The sequence below is a fragment of the Tenrec ecaudatus genome, chromosome 14 (genome assembly GCF_050624435.1).
Source record: "Tenrec ecaudatus isolate mTenEca1 chromosome 14, mTenEca1.hap1, whole genome shotgun sequence".
NCBI classification, from domain to species: domain Eukaryota; kingdom Metazoa; phylum Chordata; class Mammalia; order Afrosoricida; family Tenrecidae; genus Tenrec; species Tenrec ecaudatus.
In genome coordinates this window covers 105,728,911-105,742,921 of record NC_134543.1, presented here as the reverse complement: position 1 = coordinate 105,742,921, position 14,011 = coordinate 105,728,911, and the positions used below count along the sequence as shown (strand labels likewise).

The window sequence follows — 14,011 nt, the reverse complement described above, 5'->3', positions numbered from 1 at the left end:
GGGCCGGGCGTATCTCAATTTATAAAATATATAGTTACATTAATTAAATAGAAGTGTTTAAGATAACATGCACCAAAAAAGAAAAAACTGGAAAGATGAAGCATTTATATAGGTGGAGGGAAGCTGGACAAATGGTCTCTTTTTAAATAAGAAAAAGTAATTTAAAGCTTTGCATTAACGAATTTAAAACGACCCCAATAAAGTAATGAAGAAAAAAACGGAATCACTGTCGGATGTTCTCGGGCCATATAAAATCCCTCCGTGTCTTTGCAGAAGCTACGCTGTGTGTGATTCGTTTCTAAGTGGACTTCTAGCTCTCCTTTCAAGGGACTGAAAAACCGCTTTCCCGTTGACTCGATGGTTAGTTTAAAGGTTGGTGTTCATTGTTAAAGTGCGCGCAGGCACAGTGCATAGGCTTGTATTTTCCTCGGAGTACGGGAAAGCCCTTTGAGACCGACTTTCAGCAATTACAGTGCCCGCGGAAAGCACAAACCTTGACTGGGTTGGGGTCTGCTTGCTTGAGCATTGAAAGGAAGAGAGCAGGGAGAATGTAACCAGGTTCACAATCTTGAGCAAGAGCATATGTAAAGGTAACGTTATGTACATTTTATTTCAAGAAAGACAGAAGACAAACAGCATAAAAATGCCCAGATGCCCTAAAGATAAATACATTTTCAAAGATTCTCATTAAAATGAATCTGTAGTATTTTTTTCCTGCAAGCAAAATACCTTTCTTTAAATAATTAAAAAAAATCAGTATTCTGAATTGCAAATGCTTTTTTTGCAGAAAATCTGCCATGATTATTTTTTTAATGAATAAGGATTTTCCACAAAACAGCTTGCTCTACATGCTAATTTTTTAAACAGTTCAGTGACACAATATGCTAACTACATACACAACAGATAATATAGGAAGAAAACACTCAACCTGATGAAAAGTTAAAATCTTCATTAATACACTGAAAATGGACGTAACTCATGCCTTTAAAATCAAAAATACAAAATTAAATGTCTTCCTAAAAAGATTTCCTTATTTTAAGGACTCATTTGAAAATGAAGCTGCATGTAATTTGTACAATAAAGTTGTACAAGTAAACAGGTAATATACATAAAAAATTAATTGACATACTCCTCAATTATCAGTTGTCCACCTTTAATTTCCAATACTGTACTTTCTTAACAAGCATACAAAATATCAAACTTCTCTTTAGAAAAAGTGCCATTCTCTGACATCCTTTACACAAGAACAGTCTGAGCCTGTGGCAGGTTAATGCAGCAGAGAGGCAAAGCATACGAACCTTTACAAATTCTACCTTCCATAAAAAGCCTCCCGGAAAGGAGATCACACCCCACTATAAAAATATCCACCTCTTTACGGTAGCTGCATGAGAGAGCCAAGGCTTAGAGACCATTTTCATATAGCATAGAAAACCACTGTGCGCACATAGTAACTGTGTTGGTGGCCGGGGAGTGCACTGTGCCACAGGATGACGCATGGCTACTGTTCGGTACCAAGACTGTTACACAGAGTTTTGAATCGATTGTAACCCAGAGCATAACAGAGGTACGACCAGTCCATGCAAAATAACGAAAAACACTGAGCCACTGTGCCGAATACTTCATTCCTGGGGCAGACCAAAGGCAGCAGTCACCACACCAAGCTCAACAGTGACCCGACTCCATCTCCCCAAAGACTGGTGAGCACAGTGAAGTCTGAGGTATACCTTTATCCATTAAATCGGTGTGCCATGGCGAGATATTACCGTTTGGAATACATGCTATCACAATGGTTTACATCTTTTGAATATTAGTCATTCATATATTCATATCTACCCAGTCTCTTGATTTTGGAAAAGATTTCACCTACAGTAGAATATTACAGAAACAAAATATAAATGCAGGTCTTTCTAAATGAAACTTACATGGACTAAAAGAGAATATTTTTAAACAAATATACAATATGCAGGCAGACAAAGCAGGGAAACGGCCATCCAAATGTATAATAAAAAACTAAAAGCTATTTCCAGAAAACTAGGAAGCGCCTCAACTAAAAGGACTGCATAATGAAAATCTAATCTCAGACAGGTCAAAAATGTAAAAAGGTTATAAACCTTAACAGGAAAAACAAAACAACTTTTACTGGCCATTCCTGTTGAAATGAGAATCTTAAAAGTAACAGAAAAGTGGCTACAAACCCACTTAGAGCACCAAACAGAGAGAAAACAAAAGTCCATTTTCATCTCTGTCATTATCATAAAATCCTGTGTGACTGCAGGTCGAGCTGCTGGTGGCAGAAACAGAATTCTTTATAAACTGCAGGTGTCCTGTACATAAAAAAGTTTCACTGGAGTTGCACTAGTTCTAAAGACTCTTCTGTTTTAGCCTGCCTACTGCATGTGTTCAATCTTGAGATAAAGTCTCTCTCTGTAACCCTTGATTATTATTGGGCACCGAAGATAAGAAAAGCAAGACGGGGTACAAAAATGCAAAATTTCAACAGTAATGGCAATGTGTTTGTCTTAGTCCAAAAGGGTTCTGCATTCTCTCCCCCTTCAGTGATCTGACAAGTCTTTGTATTTAATCTGGGGGCAGCAAGTCATGCAAGCGAAATCTGTCTCTGATGTGAGGTCGGACATCTTCATTCTGTATGGAAAAAAGACAGTATTTCATTAAAAGCCACACAATTTCAAAGATATAAAGGGGCTTCAAAAAGCTCCTAGAGCAGAGGAAATGAAAATATCATGAAGCTCCCATGTGTGACCCACAGCACTCTTCTGCAGAGGAAACCTATCACAGCCAGTTTGCCAAATATAAAGATACCACACAGAATTAAATTTTTTGGAAGTTTTAATTTTGTAAGAACAATTAAGCAATAAAAGGCCAAACCAAGAAATGAGAAAAGAGATTACAGGCACTCACTTCTATTTTATAAAACAGTCTTAAAATTGATCTAAGAGTACATGGGGAAAAAATCCTCAGAATAAAGTGTAATTAATATAAGCATTAGTTCCAGACCCGAGTATGAAGTGTAAGCAACTGTACCCTATTTCTGACACAACTTGTTGGGGAACTTGTAGGAGAAAACCCACTAACACATTAATGTTAAAGCATTCAAGTTATGAAGTCTTAAATTTTTAGAAGTATAATTTTAGTACAATCTATAAGGTTAAAAATTGTACACATCTTTTCCTTAATCCCCCCAATTTATTTAGTCAGTATACAAAATAAATTATAAAGGAGATTTCTTTCAATATAGTTGGGCTAAAAAGAAGAAAAGTGTTAAGAAAAACAACCCCAAAATGATATACTTACCAGTTCTACAAGCCTCTCCAGAAATGGAATCAGTTTTAGGAGTTCATTGTCGTTTTTATCCACAAACCAGCTTTCTATTGGGATTCCATTGGAAAGCTAAAACGGTAATAATTCAATAATCCTTTTACTTATAGTTTGCCTTGTTGGTAAAGTTTTATAAAGAAAGTTTTAATCATTTTGTGACCCATGGGACAAAGGCTGCCCACCTGGAGTAGCAGAACACTGTCTTATTTTTAGCATAGGCTGCCCCCTTGTGGGGTCCTGCGTAAAGAGACAGGCTCCTCGCTTCAGAGTTTATGGTGCTGCACTCCATGACAACTCCATAGGATAAGAGACTAAAGACTGCAGTGCCGCCTAATGGAGTTCCTGGTACAACATAACACTCAGCGAACAAGAGCGACCCTGTCTTAAACACTATCGCGTAACTAGACACGTTCCATTATTCAAGAGAAGGTCGACCATTAGCCCAGTGATGCTCGGTCCTGTCTCAATGGGGAGCACTCAAGACTGTTGTAAATCATGTACTTGCACTGCTACAAGGTCAATAACCTGACACATGGCAGGTGCTTAACAAATTGACTCAATGGAATTTCACTGTACAGTCTGAACACTGGATGGACGACTTGAAAACATCTGTCTAGGAATCAAGATGAAATACTGCAAATATTATTTTAAAATATAAAAAAGAAAAAGTAGTGTCCTAATGTAACACATTTAAGAACAATGCATATTTCCTTTCATACTTATTAGGGACATTTTGAAACACACATAGAGATAGGACCAATGCTATTTTATGTATATCTCAATTCATCTCCATTTTCTCCCACTCTAAAAATGCACTGGTTTATTCTGAAGCAAATTCCAGACAATATACCACATGAACATATTTATATCAGGTACAGTATACCCTGTAAGGATGGTTCATCCTATTATAGCTATTTAAAAAAAATTTAAAGGCACAAAAATTCTTTAAAGGCTTATGAAAAATTTTTCAAAGTGTTAAATAAAAATGACCATAGCAAAAAAAAAAAATGACCATAGCCTAAGACATTGGCTAAGCTTTTTATAATTCTCAAACACAGGGATAATCCAGGATGGGTAATCCCTTCAGAACCAGTGGTGAGAGTGGCGATACTGGGAGGATGGGGTAGAAAGGGGGAACCGATTATAAGGATCTACATGTGACCTCCTCCCTGGGGGACGGACAACAGAAAAGTGGGTGAAGGGAGACGTCGAACGGTGTAAGGTATGACAAAATAATAATAATTTATAAATTATCAAGGGTTCACGAGGAAGGGGCAGTGGGGAGGGAGGAGAAAAATGAGGAGCTGATACCAAGGGCTCAAGTGGAAGGCAAATGTTTTGAGAATAATGATGGCAACAAATGTACAAATGTGCTTGACACAATGGATGTGTGTATGGATTGTGATAAGAGTTGTACGAGCCCCCAATAAAATGATTAAATTAAAAAAAAATCTCAAACATGTCTATGGTAAATTTTAAGATTAGATCATTGTTAATGAAGGAAGTATATCTCAGTTAGGTCTTACACAGATTTTTCACTCATTTAGGTTGTACTTCATTTAAAGTAAAACTTCTAAGAGTTATTACCAATTTAGCACTTATAATACAGTTAACAGTACCTTCCTTTGAAAGGGTAATAACTCAACAGATATTCAACCAGTAAAAAGCCTATTCCCGTATCACGGTCTGCTTGGCAGCATTTATCCTCACTGAATTTTTGTCCCAATATGAGTAACCCTTTCCTACCTGATACGCAAAGGCTTGTGGTGAGTTGTCAATTATTATAGTTTTTGAAAGATCTCTTCCCAGGATATTCAAGTCCTTTATATAGTTTCCTTGCACACAAACACAATGTTCACGGAAAAGTCGATGCCTAAAAATAAAAATAATTTTTAAAAAAATCACTAAAAAATACAGCATATACTGAAACATGTACATACCAACCACAGATTTACAAATCAAGTGTTTTCTCTCATTATGAGAATACGTACAAACATGGGTCCAAACTTAGGGCTACCTTTTGACTAAACAAATTATTAGCAATTGTTTAAACCTTACAGCCAAATATTACCATGCTTTAACAAACTGGTTCATCACCAAAATGTAGTGTTAAATTATAAAGAATTTTAACAAACTCCCTAAGAAGGAAGTTTTCATTCCTTATCATACTAGAGGTGCTGAATAGAAACCTTCAGATTAATGAAGTTATGAAAGCAATTTGTATGCTTTTATTAAAGTTAGGTAAAATGGGCATACATTACAATAAACTTCTGTGAACAGAAAATGCCATTTCTCATGTGTGTCTCAGCAGCTTATACATAAAGAAGGTATAATGGGGACTATTCGGGGAATTAATTTAAAGAGATTCCAGTTGAATTGAGCAAGAAAACCACCACCAAGTCTCCTACCGGTGGAAACTAGAAAGGAGTGTAACCCCTTCCAGTACAGGCATTAAGCAGCAGAAGGCGGAGCCCTGTGTAAAGATTCACCGTCTAGGAGACCCACAGCGACAGCACTCCCGCCGCCCAACAGGGCTGCCACGAGTCAGAATGGACTTAACGGCGATGCGCTCAATAGTTGCTTTGTTTTATCAAGAGTAGAAAATTAACTTTAGGTGAGCTACTGTGGGAGAAAATTAAAATCTAGCCACTAAAGTGTTTATGGCATCTGTCCCAGCTCTAGTCACCCCTCCAAGAGTAACCCTTCAGTTACAGAGGAGTCAGCAAGACTGCTCCAGTGGTGATACCTCTGACTTCAGTTGACAGGAGACGGACTGACTACGGAACTTGAAAATCACCGAGGTACTATCTCAGGACAAACACATTCGAGGGCACACACAAAGAACGGAGTCCAGATTAGAACCACCTCACTACTGAGGAGAGCTTTTGTAATTTCCAGTTACTGTTCAGGTTATATATTCTTTTCATGAAAAATAAATTTGCTCTTGAAAAATGCAAACAAACTTGATTCAGTCCATTCTGTTAAATTAACTATCGGTGGGAAGGGAAAAAAAAAGAGGACCTGATGCAAAGGGCTTAAGTGGAGAGCAAATGCTTCGATTAGGGCAAAGAATGTACAGATGTGCTTTATACAATTGATGTATGTATATGTATGGATTGTGATAAGAGTTGTATGAGCCCCTAATAAAATGTTTTAAAAAATTAACTATAAAGGTGATGTACCATGAGACTTCAGTACCTGGGAGACGTACAGTGAAAACATCACGTGCACAATGGTTCACACACCCAGACTCTCTTCTCAGTTCCCAAAGAAATGGAGAATACAGATGGCCCGGTGAATAAATACATTCAATCTCTGTTTTTTTTTTGAAAGAACCCTTGTCTGGAGCGGTATTATCATTATTAGCTGTTTGAAGAGTTTTAGGGGTCAAAAATTTAATTTATTGTCACCACTGAAAACAGTTCTCTCCAGATGAAGCCAATGTATAATGGCCATTAAAACGAGACAGAACCATAATAACTTTCATAGATCAACGTGAAAGACACTCCCACTCTCCCTCAATTAAATTTACCTGACCAGCTGCTTTTTTGGGTCTAGTATGTTCAGTAACTTGTCTGCATACACCTTCTTAGAAGCAGTAAAAAGAATGATCTACAAATTCGAAAAGGAAATAACCATTACACATGATCTAAATATGGGTAGTACACAGAACAAAGCAAAAACAAACAAATATTTAGCTTAAGCATTTTTACCTCATACATCTGAGACATTCGTTCCAGGAACTCCCTGAAGAATGGTCTTAACCTCACATAAACCTGAAGAAATATAAAGATAGACCTCAACAAACACAAAATGAAAACCCCTCATTCAGATATTATGCTGTGCTCTAACTCTGGATGTACTACAATTAAGGAGTACACACTTTAAAGTCATACACAGTTTACAAGACGACCACTGAAAATATAGTTCACAGATAAAACTCTTGGCAGGGTAATAATAATCACTGTTGATCATTTAACCTTTAATAGTTAAATCACAACATACAATAGTACTTCATTATAATAGAATTTTAATAAACAAACTAAAATCAGAAGATTTCCCTCTGAGAGTTTGATCCACCAGTCAGCTCCATCTTCCAGCCAGGTAAGGAAGCATCCATCTGAAAACCAGGCAGGGGCTGTGTCCACCTCTACTAACCTGTCTCAATGACCTTCCTCAAGAGCTACTCAGAGTTTCTTTTCAACAATTACCTACTCATGACACCTTTATTTTACACCAAGTTTTCTCGGAAGTCTACATCTACCAATTAAGATGTGGCATCTAAATTAGCATTATTGAGCACGAGACTAAAATACAGTAGCCAAACACATCACTTCGCAAAATGGTCAATATGACAAAGATGGCAGTATTTTATCTACCTCGTGGGATCTCCTTGCCTACACTTAATGCCACTTTTGTAATGTACACCAATGCTTGGGGCCTTCACAGACTTCATGGAAAAATTGAACTGAAAGATAGTACAATTTTCTTCCACAAAATTCTTCAAGTCTCCTTGCATTCAAAAAGCACAGAAATGTGTCATGAGCTTAACCACTGAAAGTCATTTACAAGAAATTTGACCTTCTCTAATACTCACTTTGTGACAGTATTTCATAAAAAACCTAGTGAATACTCCATTCAACAGCGACTATTAATATTAACCTCAGTTTCCACACAGTGTACAGTGTGTAGGGCATTGATGGGCACCAGAGGCATTGCCCTCAGAGTCAAAAAACAAAACCAAATGGGAAGGCGGCAAATTCAAATCTAGGCTTCATGGAGGGAATTCTGACATCTACATAAAATATCCTGAAGACAAAAAGCCAGTTCACGGAATGTTTGAGGCAAAAGCAAGTCAGCAAACTATTCAGGGAATCAGACTTTATTTAACCCATCTTTGTAATTTCCAAAGCTCTCATGCAGTGAGTCTCACCCTTCCTAATGCCGTGACCCTTTCATAACAGTTCATGTTGTGGTGACCCCCAACCATAGTTACTGTAATTTTGCTGTTATGAATTGGGTGACCCCTGTGAAAGGTTGTTTGAACCCCCCAAAGGGGTCACGACCCACAGGGTGAGAACCGCTGCTCTAGTGGCTTAATGACAGACAGACAGACAGACACACAGACACAGACACACACACACACACACACACACCCCTTATTTTATACCAAGTTTTTTTTTCAGAAGTTATATACATATTAAACTTCCTGAAATTAGTTATGGTCTTTAAGATATTTAGTTTTCATTCTAGAAATGACTCAGCAGCAATGGGTTGTTTTTTTTTGGATTAAAAAAAAACCAAATAACCTTATTGAACATAAAAGTCTCACGATAAACTCTCATTTAACAAATAGAGAAGACGACTCAAATACAGTTATTGAACTTAGGATTGATTACTTGTGAATGATGAATTTCAAATGATTAGATATGCTAGTAACATTATCTCCAAGCTAGGATGATAAATGCTTATTGTATATCCTCAAGTATAAGCCAAGTTTTCCCAGCACATTTTTAATGCATTTTTTGTGGTAAAATTAGGTGCCTCAGCTGATAATTCGGGTTGGCTTATACTCAAGTATATATGGTACTTTGTTTTTAATCCTATTAATCCAGATTTATTTTTAATATTCTTTATTAATATCCTGACTAATCAAAAACAAAGCCAGACATCCAGCATCCCACCAAATATAAATTGCCTAAGTCATAGTACGATTAGAATTGTTCAGAACGAAGTAAAAATTTTTATAGTTCACTTGAGCTGTTTTGAATAATAAACATAGCTCTAACAAAAAGTTTACCTGTAACATTGTTTATGATAAAAAACTGTTAATATAAATGAATTGTATGAAGATTAAAAAATATACATACTTCAAACTTATTTTAAGGCTTAAAAAATAACACTTTTACTTTATAAAGTGTGGGAAGAGCATATGCACAGAAAAATAGGCTACAGACTGCCTTAATATGAACAATTCTTTATTGACACTATTTTAGTTGTTCTAATTAATCTTGACATTTGAACCCTGAAACATGTGCTATAGTTTGTGGGCTTGGCTGACCATTATATGTACTGTACTTGGTTAAGCCAAACAATGACAGATTTTAGATATATTACCATTACACAGGCAATATCATTTGTTTTCACTGGGTCTTCTCAAAATGGATATTTGATGTTTAAGCCTCCTATTAATCCTGCCAAAATTTTTTGCCCAAATTGCACTTTCCAAGGAGGATGATAAACCACTAGAGCCTTCTGTTTATTGCTAAAAAGGTTTATCAGTGAAATGCATTCAGTTAACAAAAAATTAATTTGGGGGCATGTGTGTATGCTTTCAGTAACCTGGTTATCACTTGCTTTTGGATTGTAAAATGGGGTCTTAGGAATTTTTTATTTTTCCCCCTATAAACAGTGTACCTTTCATATTAGAGGAACACTTCTTAAGACTTTAAATTTTTATGTAAACAACTTAATTGGAACCACTCTCTCCAGACATCTTCATAGGTGATAATTTCCAAATTACTGAACAGTGACTTCCAGATTACATGGCACCTGAAACTCCACTCATCATTTTATTGCTCTGACTACATAAGACGCATCTTAAAATTTGACACTGGTTTCCAAATGTGCTGTCTTGAAATCGGGGGTGGAAGGTAGTCCCCAGGGTAACGAAGAGCATTTCCTAAAAATGACAAGAGAATGATTGCTGACTATAGAAGTTCTGCTCTCAGAACACGCCATGATTCAGGCAAAAAGGAAGGTGTTTCAGAAATGAAAGACACAGGCAAAGACAGAGGTGGCGAGTGAACAAAGAACGTCACTGGATATGTTAAAGGTCGGTGTGAACAGAAACACAGAGGCCAAGAAGCACCAAAACGTTCCGTAGGAACAACGAGCACGTGGAAGAAGCACAATAGGATGGGCTTAAGACGACAGTTCCTTGTTAGGTCACACAAACACACCGGTGAAAACACCCATTCCAGAGACGCCTTTAATCCCACCTCTTTCCAACTGCATGCTCAGAAAGTCTCCTGACCTAAATTGCTTAGTTCCTATTTCCTAAATCCATACTTGTCTCTATTTCATACTTTGCCCCCATCTTTCTTCTCAAACTTGCGACTCCTCAAAACTATGTAGTTTCTCAAATATACAATAGGCTAAAGCCTCATTTCATCGTGCTCTTTCCAAAGCTAAAGCAATTATTTTAACCACTTTTTAGGGAGGAGAGAGAGAGAGGAGAGAGAGAGAGAGAGAGAGAGAGAGAGAGAGAGAATCCTCGACAAGATGGAGTAACACAGTGGGCTCAAACCAACAATGGCGAGGACGGTGCAGGACCAAACAAGGTGTCACTCTGCTATCAAAGGGTCATTATAGAACCACACTGACAGCACCTGAGAACTACAACATAGGTATTTTGAAAACAATATATCCATAGTTCACTACATAAAATTGCTATGTAATCTCTGAATATTTGTTAAGCAGTCATAAATGGAACTAACCGTATATAATGTGTTGCAGACTGATTTTTACTAACTTAAATTTTATATAGAAAAGCACTGAATTTATAGCAGAACACATCAATACCACCACTTGATATGAACAAAGGTGGACAGTGAGACCGCTCTTTCTGTGATAGTAAGACAATGAAATTTCCCTGTAATTGTATGTAGATAGTCCAAATAAAGAGCCCTGGCAGTACAATGGTTATTAAGCACCTGTCTGAACACTAAAAGGTCACTGGTTTGAATCCACCAACTGCTGCACAGGAGACAGAGGTGGCAGCTCTACTCCGTTCCATAGGGTTGCTCATGAGTCAGAATTAGCCTGAGAGCAACAGGTTTGGAGTATTTTGTTTCTGTTTTTTTAAAATTTTGTATTTGGTTTTGAAATTGGCTGGAAATGTTTTAACAGAACTAGAGTCAATAAATGTAATCATAAAAATTGTAACCTGCAAGATATGACAAAATAACGAGGTATAAATTACCAAGGGCATATGAGGGAGGGGGGTGGAAAAAAGAGGACCTGATGCAAGGGGCTTAAGTGGAGAGCAAATGCCTTGAGAATGATTGGGGCAGGGAATGTATGGATGTGCTTTATACAATTGATGTATGTATATGTATGGATTGTGGTAAGAGTTGTTTGAGTCCCTAATAAAATGTAAAAGAAGAAAAGAGAAAAAAATGATTAGGGCAAAGACTGTACAGATGTGCTTTATACAATTGATGTATGTATATGTATGAACTGTGTAAAGAATTGTATCAGCCCCAATAAATTGTTAAAATAAAAAAAAAATTAAAAAAAAATTGTAACCTACTTAATGCATTTAAATGTCCATCACAAAGACTGTTTATATTCAAATTCCTACCTAATTATGTAATTTCAAGTTCTATATGGGCTAATATCTACTTAGTTCACTGAATCTTAACCTACTATCAAAGATAACTTTAACTACATTATTATAGGTAAAAAATGGCAAATTTGGTAGCGCTCAATCACTTACGAGTGTGACACATTTCCCTTAAAACAAAAAACAATTTGTGAGTGTCATTTCTTATTTATTCAGCAGTAAGGATTTAAAGCATTAAAAATCACCAATACTGGAGCAAGCTACAATTGAAAAAACCTTACTGAAAACCCAATGGCTTCTGTGTATGTTTCCCTTTTAAAAAATTGTTTTATTAGGGGCTCATAGAACTCTTTTCACAATCCATACACACATCAATTGCGTAAAACACATTTGTACATTCATTGCCTGTTTCCTTACCTATGAAATAGATACTTGATAGAGTTGAATGTAAGAGTTAGGTAACACAAATAAGGAAAGCACCTGGAACAGTGTATGTGACACTGAAAAGTGACGAGCTAAACAGTTTTTATAATTTATTTATGATGATCTACTCCATTACTGAAGAGCAATCAGTCTGGATGATGATTCCAGGCGACAGAAATGGCCAAGAGGAAGACCTAGGAACAGAATCTTTATTTCTGAATGGGCAGGTAAGAATGAACTGTATCCAATGACAGCCTCATATCTAAATTGGTGTTTTCTTAGTAACAATACCCAGACCTTTACGACAAACCCCAAACCTTTCCAAGGAAAGAGAGGTGCTCAGCAGGCCCTGTGGAGGCCGCAAGCCCAGTGATTTTAGTCACCCTTTGATCCACACAACTCCAAAAGGAGGCAGATGGCTGCTGGGGTGGAGAGGCAGTAAATCCTACAACATCAAAACTAGTGTTAAAAATATCTCTAAACAAAAAGCACCTGCAAAATCTTACAACTCTCTATCAAATAATAATACATTGGAAAAATTTTAGAGTCCAAATGAGATCAATTACATCTTATTGTATTTGGATAGATGCTATATTAAAAGATAGTAATGAAGCATAATTTTATGTGAAAACTGGCCATTGTAACAAAACAAAAACATTGTCTTTTAAAAGAAATTATCAACTTTAAAATGAGCACTCTTCAATTTAATGTGCTTACTAACTGTCATCTCTCAAGTTACAGAACATTTTCAGGTGTTACAAGAACTTTCCTTATAAGGATGATCACAATGTCATGAAACAAAATGTGTATAAATTCCTGAATGGAAAATCAAGTTGCCCTGTATAAGTTTGGAAAAACAAACAAAACCAAACCTGAACATTCGTAAAAAACAAAAAAGCAGAAAATCTTTGTGTATATATATATATTTAACGACATGCTCTCAATTTTAGGATACCTTGTAAACAAAGAATCCTCCATGAAACAGTCTACTTTTGATAAATTGGTAACTTTCGGCTCCATCTCTACTTTTTTTTTTTTTTGCTTATTTATTGTCCAGCTTTTTTTTTTTTTAAGTCATTTCCATCTCTACTTTTCAACTAAAAGTTAACAATGAATTCTGAAGAAAAATTACTGGCTAGGACTCTACTACTAAGAATAAGCAAGTTAATAAGAGTTGGACGAGCCCCCAATAAAATGATTTTAAAAATATAATAAAAGAGTAAGATAGTTACTTTACAATAACTTGTCTTAAAAATATTTATAAAAGTATTGATAATTCATCTTTTAAAACATCTATCTAAGATTAACTACAGAAATAATATTCCCTTCTCAGGTAAAATATCACTACTTTCCTCAATACTTTAATTTCTACTTTAGGCTGTAAGCATACATCCTTCTGTATAACAAAGTTATGCTTTAACAACATCATTACCAATTTAAGAACTTGAGAGGAAGAAAAGCTTTATTAGGTATTCACAACAAAACTCTTCAGGTAAGTGATTGTTTCATCCTTAATCAAATACAAAATAATGCCAACTTTCCTAGGGAAGTTCAAAAAGAAGAGATAGAAGTCATAACCCTTCTTCATTCTTTGTGTGTGCTAGAGAATATTTGAGATGCGTATGATCATTATTCTAAGTTCTACGGTCCTCCCCCACCCTAACCAACCAACCAACCCTGTAATAAAAGTGGGAAGGACTAAGCTTTGCTATAACCATGTTTTCCCACCCACCTCGCCCCCCAACTCTCCCCATAAAAGCATCAAAATACGCATCCTTTAGCAAATAGCTCCCTACAGAATCCTATCACTCCTGGAGTGCTTACCACAATCTGATTTCTGGTCAGCTGACCCAAAGTGTGTTGATTTTACTGATCTTCAGAAAGCCACTGACTGGCTAAAGTCTT

At 36.4% G+C, this 14,011-nt stretch overlaps 1 protein-coding gene across 2 annotated transcripts in view; it reads right to left on the bottom strand.

Annotated features, from left to right (window-relative positions):
- Positions 1-1,136: 1,136 nt before the first annotated feature.
- Positions 1,137-14,011, bottom strand: part of CTDSPL2 (CTD small phosphatase like 2) — a 69,369-nt gene continuing 56,494 nt past the window's right edge. For both annotated transcript variants that reach the window (XM_075530530.1, XM_075530531.1), the window contains exons 9-13: positions 7,050-7,112; positions 6,869-6,948; positions 5,083-5,209; positions 3,313-3,408; positions 1,137-2,643 (exon numbers count right to left, since the gene is read on the bottom strand). In XM_075530530.1, coding sequence (XP_075386645.1) covers positions 2,578-2,643; positions 3,313-3,408; positions 5,083-5,209; positions 6,869-6,948; positions 7,050-7,112 — 432 coding nt within the window. In that variant the 3' untranslated portion in view covers positions 1,137-2,577. The remainder of the gene's footprint in view (positions 2,644-3,312; positions 3,409-5,082; positions 5,210-6,868; positions 6,949-7,049; positions 7,113-14,011) is intronic.